The sequence below is a fragment of the Corylus avellana genome, chromosome ca8 (genome assembly GCF_901000735.1).
Source record: "Corylus avellana chromosome ca8, CavTom2PMs-1.0".
Lineage (NCBI taxonomy): Eukaryota > Viridiplantae > Streptophyta > Magnoliopsida > Fagales > Betulaceae > Corylus > Corylus avellana.
In genome coordinates this window covers 20090932-20109671 of record NC_081548.1, presented here as the reverse complement: position 1 = coordinate 20109671, position 18740 = coordinate 20090932, and the positions used below count along the sequence as shown (strand labels likewise).

General features: G+C 33.8%; 2 protein-coding genes across 2 annotated transcripts; both read right to left on the bottom strand.

Moving 5' to 3' along the window:
* Positions 1–1324: 1324 nt before the first annotated feature.
* LOC132189891 (protein CURLY FLAG LEAF 1-like) lies at positions 1325–2796 on the bottom strand. The gene is made up of 2 exons (XM_059604722.1): positions 2057–2796; positions 1325–1947 (listed from the first exon to the last, which is right to left on the bottom strand). The coding sequence occupies exons 1-2, from the start codon at positions 2291–2293 to the stop codon at positions 1528–1530; spliced, it is 657 nt and encodes a 218-aa protein (XP_059460705.1). The 5' UTR covers positions 2294–2796; the 3' UTR covers positions 1325–1527.
* A 7044-nt stretch (positions 2797–9840) lies between these two features.
* Positions 9841–17554, bottom strand: LOC132189458 (sugar transport protein 5). Its single transcript, XM_059604196.1, has 4 exons — positions 17088–17554; positions 13582–13901; positions 11928–12557; positions 9841–10531 (listed from the first exon to the last, which is right to left on the bottom strand). The coding sequence occupies exons 1-4, from the start codon at positions 17218–17220 to the stop codon at positions 10103–10105; spliced, it is 1512 nt and encodes a 503-aa protein (XP_059460179.1). The 5' UTR covers positions 17221–17554; the 3' UTR covers positions 9841–10102.
* Between the last annotated feature and the right edge of the window lie 1186 nt (positions 17555–18740).

Sequence of the window (18740 nt, the reverse complement as noted above, 5' to 3'; positions counted from 1 at the left end):
CTTTAGCTACGTACCCGCCCGTGTTTTAAGTGGAAAACTAGCATTACTCTAGAAAGAAAAATGCTAGAATTCATTCTATTTTTAACCATCTACATAGTGAATGGATGAATCTACAATTAAATTTGTGTGGGGTCTACATGAATCCACAAATCTAATTGAATTTGTAGGATGAGATGGAAAAAATAGGGGTGAATTATATCCTAAATAAATGTGGCCCCTCTCTGGGATGGGGCGCTCTCTCCTTATAGAGGGGTGGCCCACATGGTTCGTACAGTTAGTATATGATGTGTCAAATGAGAGTCATGTGCATTAATTGATTGGTATGACATGGCTTGCCATTAATTAATTAATTAGAGCATATACTTATTTAAAATCGGAGGAAAACCAAAACTGAATTTTACTGGTCACTTGGAGGGCATCAGGCATGAAATTGTGAGGCATTCTGTATGCCTCCCTGGATTCCTCACTATCATTTAACAATATTTTGCCTTGAATCCTTAGCTTCCAAGAATCCTATAAAGCTTTTGACCACATCAATCTAAATCTCGTTAGCCGATCTACGCTAACCACAAAAAAATCAACCAACCTCTATATTGTAGCCCATCACCGGCCGCCACCATCTACGGTCGCCATATATACATATATTGTCTCTCTGTACATGTCTCTGCGTTAATGGAACAGCTTCCAGTGATTCGAATTCTGAGAGACCAACATATATATTGCACTTGCTTATATATTTCCATCTAAATATGTATGCAGTAGGATTATTGCATCGATCACGTCGGCTTTGGCCATTTTGTCTGTGCACAGATCTTCTCCTGTGGTTCTCTGGTTGTACGAGTTGCGTTTGGTTACTTCTCAACTCCCCCACAAGCTAGCCCACGTGGCTCAACACGTAGGACGGCCGGTAAACTAAGCTTAATTTAACTAGTTAATCTTAGCCATAAAAAAAACATAAAAAGAAAAAACTGAAGTCAGTTAATTACAATGATCAGCTACAGTACTCATCTTCTCCATCGTTGGTTAATTATCACTAAAAGAAATTAATTAATTAATGGGATTGTTTAAATTTAGTCATCTAACCAAATGGGGTCCATATAGCCAATAGGAAAGGTGAATTATATACATAAAAGTACTATGGTTCAGATTCTCATGGTGGTCCTTGCAATATATATATATATGCATGTGTATGTGAATCCGGGGCTCTTCAGATTGACTAGATTCTTATTATTATCATCATCATCGAAGTGGAGAAGAACAACTCAAATCAATTATATATATATATATATATATATATATATATATATATGTTTCATGGTAAATACAGACTGGAAAAGGTGCATATATATATATATATAAAAGCACTTTGTATATTTACACTATTTATGCAAGATACTTAATTTGCCTTGAAAGCTAGACAGATTCAATATTGTGAAGAAGAAGAAGAAGAAAAAGGAAGGTACGTTGGAGGACCGGAGGTAGCAGATCGATGCGAAAAGCCCTAAAGCTAATTATTAAAAGACGCTCTTATTTTGTAGCAGCACAAGAGGGTAGAGCTTGTCTTGAATAGGGTGGGTGCATGAATTTGCAGCTGGGGCATGCAGGGGAGGATTTGCACAGCATTACCAACATGTGACAGCGCGTGCAAACAGTCGCTATCATCTCTTGGTTATAATCATCCCCTGCTCCCATCTTTTTCTTCTGATCATCATCTTGTCTCCTGGATTCCATGATCATCAACGGCTCATGACTTGAAGCAGCAGGCTTCCAGCTCTTTCTGAGTGACTCGCATGGTAGGTTCAGTTGCAGCTCTAAGCTCATATCATCATCATCATCATCATCACCAACATCATCACCACCATCATCATCATCATCAGAGCTCCTCCTCCTTGGATCCCTTGATGTTCTCTTATGGGTCCTCGTATTGTAAAAGTGTATCTGACCCGACTGCACACAAAATTCTAAACTCAATATTATAATAGAATATATAATCAATGACATGCTTAGAGAGAGAGAGAGAGAGAGAGAGATGATATATATAGATATATAGATATACCTGGATATCAAGGCATCGTTGCCACTCCAAAGGCAAAGGGGTGTCAAGGTGTAGCTCGATATCAACAAGCGTGGAGAATTTTGTGGATTCCCCTCCTTTCGATCGCTTCTCGAAAATTTGTTGGGTTTGTGCTGCAAACCCCTCTTGTAACTTCCTCTTCTTCGATAAATTCTCATACTGATCAGATGAGATTGCCTTTCTACGGCTTGGAGAAAGGGTTGGTTGCAAGGAAACCATAGCTTAATTTCTTCTTCTTCTTCTCTCTCTCTCTCTCTCTCTCTCTCTCTTACACAAGAGTGATGGAATATGGTGAAAAAAGGTGGTTATATTATATATAGGCCAGTTCAACTACTGTAAACTGCAGCACAAAATCTAATTAGTAATAAATAATAATAATAATACAAGTAAACTATGAATGCATGACGTACGTGGTTGAAAGTTGGATCAATTACTAGAGCTATATATATATATATATATATATATAAAATAAGGGTGGGTGGTGAGGGAAATATTGAATTAAAGGGTAACCAATTTGGATGAAATAAGCAACATGTTAATATTGCTTTTTACGTGGGGGAAATAGATCGAAGGATGGATGGAAATTGGAAGATCGATCGATGGAGCAAAGGAAAAAAAGGATTAATGAGAGGCGGTGAGCGAGAGAGGGGTGGGAAGGGTTCAATAAATGTGAGGAGTCTGTATACAGTTGAAGGAAGGCCTTGAATGCAATGGATCTTTAATATGGATAATAACTCCTGCTTCCACAATTGGGTCACTCAAAGAACTACATCTTTTAAAGCTCTCAACACCCCCTTCAACCCTATATTTATAACATAACTACATCAACACAACAACTGATGACCTATTCAACCTATCAAACCTACGTACGCATTTATATATATATATATATATATATACATCGATCCTCCAACCTACGTACGTATAATGTTTTCAAAAATTGAAGTTCAACTACGTACGTACTGAACTTTTCATACCCTTAATTATGTACTCATTAATTTGTTATATATATAATTAAAAAAAAAAACACTTTTATTTATATATTATCTCGATCTTCTTTCTTTTACTTGTTGAACTTGTTCGTTATAAATCAAGGTGGGTGCATGGCATCATCACTCAAAATACGGAGTACAAACAGCAAATTAAAGAAATGAGATATCATGGGATTTTTTGGAGTAACTTTCTTTATTCGGCAAAAGATCTAGCAAATGCCTCAAGGATAAGACCTAAAAGGTTTCAACCAAATTTCACCAGCTTTAAATGAATTGGTAACGGGACCCTAGCTCAGTGATGACATAAAATATCTGAACACGATCTTCTCCGTTTTGAGTGAAAAAAACAGAAAAAGAAAAAAAGAGTATCAAGATTAGATTTCACAATATTTATCGAGCTTAATTTCTTTGTATTTCGCTGCTTGTTTGTTTTGTGGGTTACTATCTCTCCGCTAGCTTTATTGTGTTTTGTTGGTCCAGTGGAGATTTGACTTTTGTAGCTGCTTTAGTGATGGATCATCTCTCTTCTACAGTCCTTGTATCGGACTATGATAGTGCGCGCATCTTCGATTTCAGCCTCCTTCAGGTGATTGTTGCTATTTCCAAGTGGAGGTTGATCAAATAGGTCCGTCTTAATCTGTATCCCTTCTGGTTTTGTAACGGCCTTGCACAGCTCCCTGAGAAGACTGAGTCACTCGTTTAACCCGTTTTCTACCATTTGTAATTATTTATGTACTGATTTAGTTTATTTTTGTTTGCTGTTAGGGAAGCCCACACTTTTTTCGGTTTTAGGATCACCTATTCTCTCTTTCTTTCGGATCAAGAATGGGAATTGATTAGAATCCTCTCTTCTCTTGTAACTCTTTGGTGTTAAGGATACTATAACTGTTACTACAAAGACCGAAAGTCTATAATTGATGAAATAGTTAAACAAAAAATTGAAGCAGTTATGAAATTATCAGAACAATTTCACCAATTACATTCTAACATTTATTCTCATATGTATGGTGTGAGTGATTGAATCATGGAGGGTATGAATGAGTACGAAAGAGAGAGAGAGAGAGAGAGAGGAAATAGCTAGGTTGAAAGAAAAGCATAAATGAAGGGAAGGAGAGGTGGGTTGGGAGCATTAAACAGGAGGAAACCGGTGATGAGAGTGATGAAGAAAGAAGTTGAAAAAAGCGAGGGTGTTTCAGTGTCATCCTTGAATTCTGCATTTAAGTGAATTCAAGGTGAGTTAATGAAGGCAGGTGGACTTCCTTGAAGTTGAACCCTCTGTCTCTCCTTCTCAAAGCCTTTAATGGCTTGGGTCCATTCTTTTTCCTTTTTTTCTTTCCATTTTAGTTGCTAACTTACAAAACTGCCCCTCTGTTTTTTTTTTTTCTTTTCTGTTATATATATATATATATATATAGATAATATCTTTGATAAATATACCTTGCATCCTTGACTACTACCAATTTTTCATAAAAAGTGGTATTTGAGTAATTCTATTCATCATCCCTTCATTACCCTCTCATCTCTTATAAAACTATGCGGCTTGGTTTCCCATAGCATTTAATGGTATATGGAAATTGATTTTTTTGGTTTGAGAGGCCACGCCATGTAAGTTTTAAAACTGGATCCTCTCCGGTTCAAATAAAGTGGAGAGGAGCCAGTTCTTGTAAATGAGAGGGCAATTTTGTCATTTTACATTTTTTTGGACAAAAATGTCCTCTCTTTTACAAGAGCATTTGAACCGGAGAGGATCCCTTCAATAAGTTTTGAGAGAATGAGAGAATGATGTATAGCATTACTTGTGGCATTTGGTCAATGTTAGACTTTAAAATTGATGAAAATGTGGTCACGTGACCACTTTTTCATCAATTTTAATGTCTAACATTGATAAAAATGGCTATTTTGACAAGCAATTTGACTTATTTAAATGTCAATTTTGATAGTTTGGTGGCACAAATGAAAAATAAAATAAATAAATAAGAAAAAATTATGGTGGTAGCTTGGGGGGTCAAACCGTCAAAGTATATTTTTCGCCCCTTTTTTTTTCTCCCTAAAAACAATATTTGGGATATTACAACTCTTACCACAAAATTATTATTATTATTATATATATATCAATTGTGCAAATTAAAAGAATCACAAATGCAATGACATTTATTTAACAAAATTGTAATATCCACCTGAGAAATCTACTAGCAAGTGAAAAAAAAAAAAAGGGTTCGTGCATGAATATTGAAGTATGGGAAGAGGTAGTTAATTTGAGCCGACAATTGTGTTGGTGTGTAATCTTTGCGCAACAAGGCCATTGCAGAGACAATATATTGATTGTTGCAAGAGGTTGTCTATTCCATTTCACTTCTAGAGTGCTATTTATGATTGTCTCATGAAAATTTAATATCACACTAGATCAATGCTATTTAGTATACACGCGGATCATATATATATATATATATGAAACAATGTTGTTTTTGTGCTTAAAATTTTAAATATATATATAAAAATGTCGTATGTAGTATGATATTATCGTATTACCATAGAAATGACATCGTTTTAAAAATAATAATAATAATTTTTTAAAATATATATAATAAAAAAATAAAAAAAAAAGAGTTAGCGGTTATTAGAGTTACTAACAGCTAACCGCCGGTTAACTGCCTAGCAGTTAGCGGAGGCGGTTAGTAAATTTTACTAACTGCCTAGACTGTTACGATTAACAGGCTTTTTTTTTCACCCCTATCCACAATAAGCTCATTTAAATAGGCTTACGTGCCGTTCAAATGCCCACACAAATTACATCGGATGATTGATGATCTAGCGTTGGAGGTTAAACAAATTATAATGTATCAATCAGAAATAGGTTGATTTATATGGTCCACATGGATTTAGATAGAAAGCTTCAGTCCAAGTGCCGATCAGATGACGGTGGCTGTATGTGTGTACCATTCGAACGGTTGGAATTTGTCTAATTTAGGGTTTTTAGGTTTTCTATTTTAAGGGGTTTTTTTAAAAAATCATATTTTGTTAATACCGTTAATTTTTAACATTGTAGTCATATAAAACATATTTTTTAGTTCGTATAGTTATCAATTCATCAATAATATTTTAATAAAGGTTTTTCAAAAGAGCTTCCTCTGTTTCCAAATGAACACCAATTCTTTTATTGTAAATTAGTTAACGTGCTTTTCTACACTTCTCATTGCATTAACTGTCAACAATACAACATACGGCTTTACTGTGACAACAGTTTTTCTTGTGATCCATCTCACGTTTGCCGTAATTAAGGTACGTCTTGCCCTTTTAACTAGAATCGTATCACAGATGGTACCCAATACAACAATTTAACATTCATGTAACACGATAATGACTTTAAAATTAATTCCCTATACCGGTGTAGGATGCACTTGGGTTAACTGGCTAATTTTGAGCTTAACGCGTTTGCCACTTGGGCTTACTAACCCATAATCCAACAAATACAAAACTAGGGTCTATTAAGGGGTCCAATTTTTTTAGCGTAACCCTAGAATGAAGACTTTTTGGTCATTCTTTTGTCCCTCTAAAGATAACGTGGCTTCTACAATAGTAATCGATTCTAAACCAAATGATAATTTTAAAAGTCACATTATCTTTAGAGAAACAAAGTCTTCCTACTAGATTACTCTAACGACAAATATTAATAAGGAATAAAGACACTAGACCTAAATTACATACACAATTATGTTAACCACGGGATTCATGGCCACAACCACAAAAGTGCACCTTCCTGTACATGGTAGGACCAACTTTTGAACATTCTTTTTCATGATCATCGATCATTCATTTATTTAGATGAGAGTAGTTGCGTTTGATGGGGCCTCTTTTGGTGTACATATAAGTTCTATTAGAGGTGGTCCAATCTTTCTGACCAAACTAGAGTACTGCGCTGCAGCCGATCGGAGAGGCTTGTGGTGCAACTTTTTCAGGTATAAGGCTCCGGAGGGGGCGGGGTGGGGTGGGGCGTCTCCATAACATTAAGGGTCCATTTAAGATTGTAGTTTTAAATGAATGAAGAGTAATGTTAGACTTATATATATGCCAAATTTTTATTTTATAACTATCTTATAATAACGTTGATGTGGCAATTCCAACTAACTTCTAATTTTTTTAAAAATTAATTTATCCAAAGTTGGTTGGAACTGATACATTAACATTTTAGGATAATTATAGTTTAGCTATAGAATTAAAATGTGGTTTCTAGCGTTGCTTTAAAAAGATATACTATTTAGGATTTGTTTGAGATTGCGGTTTCAATAAGTGCATTTTTAAAAATTGCGTTTTTGAAATCGCAAAGGCGTTTGTTAAAACATTTTAAAAAGTATTTTTTTCAAATATTTGTTATGCGATATAGTGATTTTGGTTTTAATTCACGCCTATTCAAATAAGCATCCCCTACATTGCTTATAGAAATCACGGATTTTTTTTATTTTTTTTTTTAAATTAAGTGTTTTTTAAATCGCAATATATACCAAACGCCTTAGGTTTCGCGATATCTTGTAAAAGCGCAAATTATTCTTGCAAAATTGCAATCCCAAACATACTCTTACTATTCTCTTACTACTTTTTTTTTTTTAACATACTCAATTCGTTCTTAGATCAATCTTAATTTTTTTAAAAAAATAATAATAAGAAGAAGAAGAATAGGGATGTTTGCATCCACGTCAACAAGGCGTGTTTGCTTACTGATGATAGTCAACAAAATTTAATGACTCGTTTGGATGGGTCGTAATTTGTAAGGAAAGTGACAGCAACCCAAGGTTGGTTTGAAGTGCGGCACGTAACCTATTTTTTTTGGTTATGGAGAGAGAAACAAATGTGGCTTTGAATACATTTACCCACTTTATTAATTAGGACGAGAGTTGGCCTATATATCATTCATACCCCACTTCTTCAACCCACCAAATTAATCTCACCAGAATTTCATTCTTTTTCTTTTTGTGGGCGGGGGGTTAGAAATGAAGTGACAATACTCATGAGTTAATTAGGTTATGGCCTTTGGGTTGTGAATGTGATCGATAATCAAACTTTTGGGTCGAAGAAGATGAGTATTGACTTGGGGTTCTTTGCTTTCAAGGCCAAGAAATAAATGCTACTTATGTATTGGATGATGTATGTTTTAGTGCAGATATAATATTAAACCTGATGATTAGTCTTGGGTTAGTTAATGTTTTTGTAATGGTTGATTTGGTATGTTGGTGACAACTGTAACTTTAGTTTCGACTATGATTTACTTCAGAGCGTTTTGCTCTGTTTGTAAGAATTTTTTACTCGTGACTTTTTATCAATGAATGAATATAAAATGTTTCTCTTTCAAAAAAAAAAATTAGGTTATAGCCTTCAAAATACGTCGTACATTTAAACTTGAATTTAAACCATTAATGAAAATGCACCTCATTTGTACCTAAAATAGCAAAAATACCCTTATCAAAAATTTAGAAAGAAAAAAAAAAATTACTTTACCTACCTACTACTTTACACAAAAGGGGAAATTCGAGCAATATTATGTATTTTAGCTAACAAAACGCATCATTTTTAACTCTACCTACTACTTTTTCAATGCAAATTCTAACAAATTTTTATTTCATTTAAATATTTTTTATTGTTTTCTCGAAGCATCAAGAGAGAAACCAAAAAAAAAAAAAAGAGAAATGTGAAAAAAAAAAAATTAAAAAAGAATACATATATTATAGTGCTTGCTTAAAAATACCTAATCAAAAAGCAAAATATGAGTTTTAACTAAGAAGAAGACAAACTGCTTAACGTAATTTTTGCTTCATATTAATTACATATACACTATATATTGGTGCAGGCCATGGGCTGACAGACCAAACTGTCGAAAGAAAGGCCCATCCAAATAAGCCTCCGCTTGTTCTGCCGGATTTCGGGCCCAACCATCAATGTCTAAGCCAGCCCAACAACTCTTCATTGCTAACTACTAAAAAGTCTTTTATGAAAAAGTTTCATCTTACCATCAGCTGTCTTACATTTACTATGCATCAAATCACTTTCTCTTTTAATTATAATTTCTTTTCCTTTTTTTTTTCCTCATGTTTAGTTGGTTCAAATGGTTAAAGTAATAATTAAGTGATTAAATTTATCTCTTTCTGTCAATTTAAGCTTTAAGGACAATTGGTAATTTAACATTGACTCCATTAAATCACCCCCTCATTTAAATTAAATATTTCACGTGTTTGGTCTCACCTATTAAAAGGGAGTTTGAGCTCACACGTGAGGGAGAGTGTTAGTAATGGTTAAGTGATTAAAGTTACCTCTTCCTATCAGTTTAAACTTTTCAAATAACTGGTAATTTAACAATTCTCTCTACTTCTAGGACATTATCCACCTTATGAAGAGAATTTGTCTAAACCTCCAGGTCATAGCAAGAGAGGGAGCCTCCCATCTCCATTATATTATCCTCAAATGTTTTACAAATTAAGTAAAAAAAAAAATTGGAAAACGAATACCTTAACCAACCACAAACAAAGCCCTATTTTTCCTTGTCATGCCCGTTAATTTAAAGTTATGTCATTCACTGTCACACTGTCACATATTTTCTACCTTAATCGCTTCCTTTTTTTTTTTTCTTTCATTTTATATGAGTGTTTCATTGTTGACATTATTTTGGTTGTTAATGGTGTAACTGTAATTGTTATTACTGTTGAAGTCATAATCGTCATTACCACATTTTTTGCTATAGTTGGATCTTGGGCTTTGGTCTTTTGCAGGTCCACGACAACCTAGAAGTCAACCAATTGGGCTCGAAGGGTAGCCCATTTAACAGAATATATTATATATAATTGTTAACTTTTAATGAAATTTTGTGAAAATATATATATATCGATGTTATTAATCGCAATAGAGTTAATTGTTCAAATTGGAAGTAAGAGAAAGCCTGAATATAACATTTTTGTAAAAATCCAAACATAAGCAATTTACCAGGATAACCTTTTTGTCTTGTTGTCAACAATGTTGTACATGTAAGCACAAGCATTCCTCCAACGCCAAATCAAAGCTCCGGCTGCCCCTGGACAAACCGGCGCCAATACCAATGCCGCTCCCACACTGCACCCATTGAATCCAAAGGGATCCCTTTCGTCTCCGGCAAGAAAAATGAGACAAAAATGGTCATAACAGCGATCCAGCCGGCGTAGAACAGGAAAGTGCCATATTTGAAGTGGCAAAGCATGGATAAGAATGTTTGAGATAGCACAAAGGTGGTTGCGAAGTTCACGGCAACGCTTATGCTTTGGCCGGTGGGCCGGATCTTCATCGGAAATATTTCACTTGGAATGAGCCAGCTTAGAGGGCCCCATGACCAGCCAAAACCAGCAGCATAGGTGCACATTAGCACCAGAACTAATATAGCGTAGCCCTTTGAGATGTGCTTCGTGCCAGAAACGCCCGTCGTAGCTGCCAGCACACAAGCCACCGCCACCTTCACGAATTTACAACACATGAGATCAAATAATGAATACATGGGCTTGCGTAAGTGTGATAGCAGGCAATTAGGATTCTCTCCAATTCAAATTAACGGGAGAATATTCAGTTAGTTATAGTGAAGAGGTATTTTTGTCCCCTCAAAAAGTAAAAAGACAATAATACCCATCGAATATAACTAACTGAATACTCTTCGATTCAAATATCTTGTTCCAATTGCAGGGCAGTTTTACCCATTTAATAACTTTTATTATCATCTTCATATACAACATAAATATTCTTTCAAATAAATGCTAAAAATATTATTTCTCATATATGTTATACAAAAGAGAGGAGAAAGAAATGAGAGTGAAAGCTTTTTTATATTAAAATAATTTTAAGAGAAGCAAAAGTAATACAATGGGTGTGTTTGGCAAAGGGCTTGAAAAATGAAGTGTATTGAAATTGTAGCAGATTTGATTGATGTGAAAAAAAAAAAAAAAAAAAAAAAAAAAAAAGTTCTGTATAAAAAAGTGAAAAAAAAAATTTATTTTTTAGTGATTTTTTTATTTGAATAATAATAAAAAAATAATTAATGTAATGTAAAAAGTAAGAATGTTATAGTTAATTTTGAGACTTTTTGGGCCTTTGATTCCAGTCCGGCCCACTCCGTTGCCAAACACTTGTGTTCCCTTGGTTTAAGGAACACCAAAAGAGTCTGTTACATGTTTTTTTTAAAGAGTTTTTCCTATGTTTTAAAAAATTATATATTGTGATTTTAACATCAAATGGAAACAAACTTGATGTAATTAGAAAGCTTTGCTACAATTTTGAAATTCCAACGTTTACAAGGTAACAATTGTATATATGTATTCAACTTCCTAACAGGTGTATTTTTTTTTTTTTTTTTTTTTCAGAGTTTTGAATTTACATTTTATATTGTTAAAGTGTTGATTAAATTATTAAATTTACATATTTCTATAAGCTTAAGCTTTTAGAACAAGTATTGATTTAGCCTTATATAGAGTCAACGGTTTTAAGTTCAAACCCTAACGTCGTCAATTCACCAAATATGGCCTTAGCCTTCAATGGTGTATTTTTTTTTTATTTGAACTAGATAATACCTGGTAAATTATATTCGAGAGGTATTTTTGTCTTTTTACTTTTTAATATGACAAAAATACCCCTCCAATATAATTAACTGAATATTATTTAGTTCAAATAAACTGGAAATAATCTTAATTCGCATTTTGATTAGTTTATTAGTAAGAAATACTGAGAGGTTGTGTTTTCTATTATTTTACCTCAATTTCTTGATTTTAAAAATGATTATAATTTTTTTTTTTTTTTGTCATTGCAAACCCACTACTAACATATGCATGGAGACAAATAAAATAACTAGATTTGATGCATACCTGGCAAATGATCATTTGAATCCCACCCTCCATGAACAGAAATTTTCGACCATACCGATCGACAACATATGTGGAGACAAGGATTGAACACAAGTTGACCAATCCGAGGATAATGGCGGCTATTAAGGCGGAGTCGCTACCAAAGCCCACAGTCTGGAAAAGAATCGGCGCGTAGAACGCAATAACATTAATTCCAGTGAGCTGTTGAAAAAATGGTATGGCGATTGCCATCACAAGGTGCGGCCGGTATTGCCTCTCAAATATGGTAACGAAGGGCTCCCGGCGAGCGGCTTTGGCAATTTCACTCGACTTTTTCAGCTCGGCAAGCTCAGCCTCGATGTCGGCGTCCGAACCTCTGACTTTGATGAGGGATTTCTTGGCTTGGTCCAACTTGCCGCGCTCCACGAGGCTGCTGGGCGTGTCGGATATAAGAAGTGCGCCGGTTGTCATGATAAGGGCGGGTACAACAGCAAGGCCAAGGGAGAGGCGCCAGCCCCAGCTGCGCTTAGCGGTGCCGTAGTTTATGCAGTTGGCTGCAACCACCCCAACTGCTATGAAGAATTGAAAGCCTGTGTTGAATGCGCCGCGCCATTTGGGTGGCGCCACCTCTGAGAGGTACACGGGAGTTGCCTTTTATCATAATAACATTAGTAGTATGTCAATATATATGATTTGTAAAATTAGTGCATCATATATATATAGTCCTAAAATTGTACAACAATGGCAGCCAATCTGAAGAGGGATATGTAGAAATAACAGGAAACATACAAGGGTAAAATGAAATTGAGACAATATCTTTAGAACATATTTTGTTTACCTTTTAAGTGTTAAAGGGATTTGACAAAATAGTTTTATAATGTTTTTTTTTTTTTTAAGATAACAAGAAACACCCTTAGAAAATAGGGTGCGGTAAAACTTCATTTACCGTTCTTAATATTTTATTACTTTTGCAATTATACCTTTAAAAAAAGTGTTAATTTAGGGTTACTATATTTTAGAAGTTTGCAATGTCAACTCTTCCGTAAAAATTAAGTGCTAAATCAAATGGTTTAAGAATGAAATCTCCAATATACTCTTAAGATATTTATAAAATTACAAAAATATTGAATTTGGGGGGAGTATTTTTGGGATTTCACTTCCTCTGTGAGGATTTAACGTTGGATTTGGATAAAATAGTTAACATTACAAACTTCTGAAAGATGGTAACCTAAATTAACACTTTTTAGAGTTTAACGGTATGATTGCAAAAATAATGAAAAATCATGGGTGATAAGTGGAGTTTTCCCGAAAGAAACAAACCAAAAAAAAAAAAAAAAAATGTGGAGCACTTTTGGAAAATAGAAGGTTGATAAATACACTAATTTGCTAGGGAACTAACTCTCTTCTTCATTACCCAATTTATTATTAAGGGAGAAGGTTTCCTTGTCAACTATTTGACATCATGTATCTAGCCAATGTGGGACAAAACTTTACTCATAGGGGTTGAAACTTTGCTCAATTAAATGCACGTAAAACTTTTAGATATAAAATAAATTTTATAATTATTTAAAATACCCAATTTGAAATAAATATAACACAAGATCCTTGCATAATTTTTCGAATGTGAGTGAACAGAAGACAATTTGCAAAACAATTTTAAGCCTACATCACATACCTGGTTGGTGAAACCAACGCCGAAGCCGAGCAAGATGCGTCCCAAGATGAGCATGGCAATATTGGCCGCACCACCATTGATGGCAGCACCTGCAAGAAAGGTGCAGCCACCGATGACAATGGTGTTTTTGCGGCCAATTGCTGATGTGACTCGGCTAGCTACAAGGGAAGCTGCTAACCCGGCTATGTATAGTGAAGATGTGAATGATGTCAAAAGCTGGCTGTCAAACACGCAATACATGTTTGTTTTGGCCTCTGCTGCCTTTCTCAGTACTGATGGGAAGAATTTGTGAAGAAATGGCACCATTGTTGTTACGCCTCCTGAAATTATGTTAATGACAATGCAAGCTCGTTAAAAAACATCATGCTTACAATATTAGAAACATCATGCTTACAATATTAGAAAACTCAAACTTTTCTTATTTAATTTGTAAATTGTCTATTGTGCTTATGTGTGGATATGTAATTTGTAACACCTGCGCATGGAGCGGGTTATAGGCTAGTAATATTAGAGTTTGAGTAATGCTATTTACATATTTTAAGTGACTCCTCATGTTAACGAGACAACCACTTAAAAAAAAGAGTAATTTTACTCTTTACACTTATTTTACACGGACTAACATGACATGACATGTTTTAAGTAACATTAATTTTTTTTTTTTTTTTTAAAGTGTCAGACATGAAAACCTACTTAAAACATGCTCATGGTTATTGTTTTGTAGTGAAATTCGAGGAGAAAGTTTATCACATAATTTTGCATGTCATATATGAAGATTTTCTTTTTATACAAAAATCCTACCACAAAGTTCATTTATTTTAAAGTTAATGAACTCATTCAATACGATTATGAGATTTCGGGGGTAAAAAAAAACAAAAGAAAAGAAATGAAGGGTAAAAACACTCATTATCAAACAAGACTAACATGACATATGAATGCGACACAAAATTAGTGGGTTAAAGTGAAAAAAGTCTGATTTATTAATTAAATGGGTCAGGTTAGAGTTAACTTATATAATCTTATACTTATGCATTGACACAACTTGAACCCGACAAATAACATTTAGTACTAGCAATTTTTTACACGATTCGTGAATCCGACACAAATCCAAAAAGAAATTAATAAATTAAGATCGAGAAGTTTGACCAATTTAATTAAATAAGTCTGATTATGAGTAACCTATAAAATTTAATACCAATTTTTCGACATGACCCTAAATTCAACATACATAATAGTTTAATTGTTTCACGGACCGTCTATAACTGTCAAAACAATCACTTTATATGACCATTACACAATTTAAATGACCATAACAGCAACTTAAATTAGGATGTTTCGTGTCCTTAATTACAAACTTTAGAAGTGATACTTAGCCCCTTCTAACTATAACTCTGTCACAATTAAAACCTTCTATTAGCATTTTTCATCAAAAAAAAAAAATGAAAAATGTGTTGCTTGAGCCTTTTGGGACATAAACTATCCAGATTGTCTCCTTTTTAGGCCTACTTGCCTTATACCTATGACAATCCTATATATAAAGAAGACGACAAACCCTAAGTATGAGGTATGCATATTTCTTTCCCTTTCATACTCTCGTTTCTACTCTTATAAAAATTATCCTATTAACTTAGGCATAAGAGTGTTCACCGCTAATGTACTTAGCAAGCTACCCGTGTCATTTTTTATTTTTTAAGTATTCATAACCAGATTACAGGGAGGCGGTCAACTGCATACTCTCGTTTCTACTCTTACAAAAATTATCTTATTAATTTAGGCGTAAGAGTGTTCACCGCTAATGTACTTAGCAAGCTACCTGCGTCAGTTTTTATTTTTTAAGTATTCATAACCAGATTACAGTCAATTGCATCAACTATCTTTTTTTTTTTTGGAAGAATGCATCAACTATCTTTAAACAAATCAACTTGAAAAAAAAAAAAAAAAAAAAAAAGAAGCACATGCAACTCATGTGACATCTTTACTCCAACTAGACCAAAAAAAAAAAAAAAAAAACTAATAAAGAGTATTATAATGAAGCGGACCAAGCGGTAGTTAGAACATACTGAGAGGGTGGATTTTTAAACTTTTTAGCGTAAATGCCGGAAATAAGTAAATTTAGAGAGGTTAAATGAATTTTTCCAAAAAAAAAAAAAAAAAGGTAAAGTCCACTTTAACCCCCTCAACTTATCACCCGAATGACAATCTACCTTCCAAACTATCAATTGTGACAATTTACCCCCCAAACTACTAAAACAATGACAATGTACCTCAACTTTTAACAAAATGACAAAATTACTTTTACTAAAATAAAAATAAAAATACAATTTTTTTTTTTTTGCAAAATTTTAAGGGTATTTTTGTCTTATTAAAAATTATATAGGGGTAATTTCTTTACTTTGCTAGCATTGGGGGGTACATTGTCATTGTTTTGGTAGTTTTGGGGTTAAATTGTCGCAATTGATAGTTTATGGGGTAAATTGTCATTAGGATGGTAGTTTGAGGGGGTTAAGTAGACTTCACCGAAAAAAAAAAAAAAAAAAAAAAACTTGATCCAATAGCAGAGATCCTATGGTAATGGTCCCCAAGAGATAGCTCAATCGGCTGGGACTATACTTGAAGCGGAGGTCACTAGTTCGAATCTCTTACTCCCTCTTGTGCGGATATGTAAAAAAAAAAAAAGAAAAAAAAAAAAGAAAAGGTAAAGTCCATTTAACCCCCTCAAACTATCACCTCAATAACAATCTACTCCCAAAACTACTAACAAAATGACAATATACCCCCAATTTTTTTTAAAAAAAATAACGAAACTACCCTTACTAAAATAAAAATAAAAATACTAAATTTTATTTTATTTTTTCAAAAATTTAAGGGTATTTTTGTTTTATTGAAAATTTTATAAGGGTAATTTTGTCATTTTGCTAGCATTGGGGGTATATTGTCACTGTTTTAATAGTTTGAAGGGTAAATTATCGTAATTGATAGTTTAGGGTGTAGATTATCATTGAGGTAATAGTTCGATTAAATGGACTTTATCCCCAAAAAAAAAAAAAAAAAAGAAAAAAAGAAAAAAAAATCCTATTGTAATTAGTAATGGGCCTCATCCATACCTCCTATGGCGTTGTGCGGTGCTTACTCAGCCCACTGAGGATAGAATGCCTAAAAAGTTGTTTCTCAGCGGGAGCACGGGTATGGTGCGAATTTTTCTTCTTTTAAGCAAATAAGAAATGTGTTATATGGATTAAAACATCGAAAAATGGGTAGATTGATAATTATAGTGCAAAATATATGAACAAGAATAAAAAATGACCCATTCCTCTTTGAAAAGGCCGCATAAAATGATTTTTTCTTAAAAAAAAACATAGAAAGGGACAACCCTTACCAGACCCCACTAGACGCTACAACAACCACCGGAGCTACAAACTCACTATCAGCACAGCCTTCTAGGAAAAGCTACATGTATCAAGAAACGACGACAGAAAACCTGAAATTCCGTGCGAAAATACTGTACGTACCTGAAATTCCGATGTCATATCCGAATATGAGGCCACTGGAGGCAGCAACGATGCACGTGATTACAACTGAAACTGTTATCTTGCCTTTGAAGCCGCCCCCGGGCCCGTCAACGGCGAAACCTCCCACCGCCATTTTTTCCGACCCCGCTCTTTCTTTCTCCCTTTCTCGAGTTCAAACAAAACTCGGAGTCAAAAACACTGAAGCGTCGAGTCCAAGTTCTCCAAGTGAAAGATCGAATTTATAGCCAATAAACTATATCCCTTGACCAACAAAAATAAATAAAAACTATAGCACTTGCGTCTTGCAACTACTAACTAGTAGATCAAACAAACAGCCTGTTTGCTTTCTTTTTCTTTTCCCTGCCTAACTGACTTTCTTTCAGTTTTGTGTTTGTTTCTCCCTTTCCCCTATATCGGGATAAATCAAATAACCAAACTTGAATAAAAATGGAAAATCTTTTATACTTATGCGCTACTTTAGCTAATAATTGGAGATTAAAGAAGAAGAAGAAGAAGAATAAATTTATTTAATTGGGTATTTATTAATTCCACATATGACAATATAGTTTAATTTGATTTTGTCTCCTTTGTCAATGACAGGACAACTACCGCTGAATTATCAAATATTCAAAAACAGTAAGCTGGTAGACTGGTAGGTGATTAGGAACAGGAAGAGCACGTGTACCTTCCCCTCCTACTAAGTTTAAGGGTGAGTCTCTTATCTACCAAATTTAAAAATTATAAAATATTTGGGCAAATAGATTATAATAATTAGGAAAAATTATACTTTACTCCTTAAAGTTTGGAGCGATTTATAATTCGACCTCTAAAGTTTTAATTTTGACAATTCACCCCCAAAGTTTCAAATTTTTTTAATTTGACAAATATTATTCCAAAATTTTCATATTGCCCATAATTTTTATTTTTTTTAAAAAAAAAAAAGAACAAATTTGATGGTACAAAAATGGCGAGATGGCCAAAGGGGTGGCTACGGCCACCTCGATTTTTTTTTTTTTTTTTTTTTAATAAAAAATTAAAAAAAAATTAAAAATTATGAGCAATATGGAAAGTTTTTGATACAATTGGTCAAATTGCAAAAATTTGAAACTTTGGGGGATGAATTGCCAAAAATAAAATTTTAGAAGTCGAATTGCAAATCGTCCCAAACTTTGAGGGGTAAAATATAATTTTCCCTAATAATTAATTAGTTTGCAGGCAAGAATGAAAGTGTCCCGTAATGAGCAGGTTTTGTGCTGGAGGCCTCGATTGAAATTTGTCTTCAAGCTAATTTTCGTTTCCCTCTCTTTCTGGGCTACGTCTCTGTTTCTCTTCATGTCAATCAAACTCATATCTACTCCAACAGAAAAGAAAGGGAAAGATAGCTGATTGGAGTTGTACATCTCAGTGATCTCACTATGACAAGTGATTTTGATACTTAAGCTACTAGTCTGAAAAATCTTATTGGGGAATGAAAATTTACAAACGAGAAATAAATATTTTTAACGATCAAGAGAAAACACTAATTATATTTGCGTTTTGATCCCAGTTTTACTTATTAATTAAGTTAATGTGAGATTTAGCACTTATGACTATTTTTATAAATCACTTACTTTATTTGAGCTACTCATCATCTTTTTAATATGAGATCAGGGT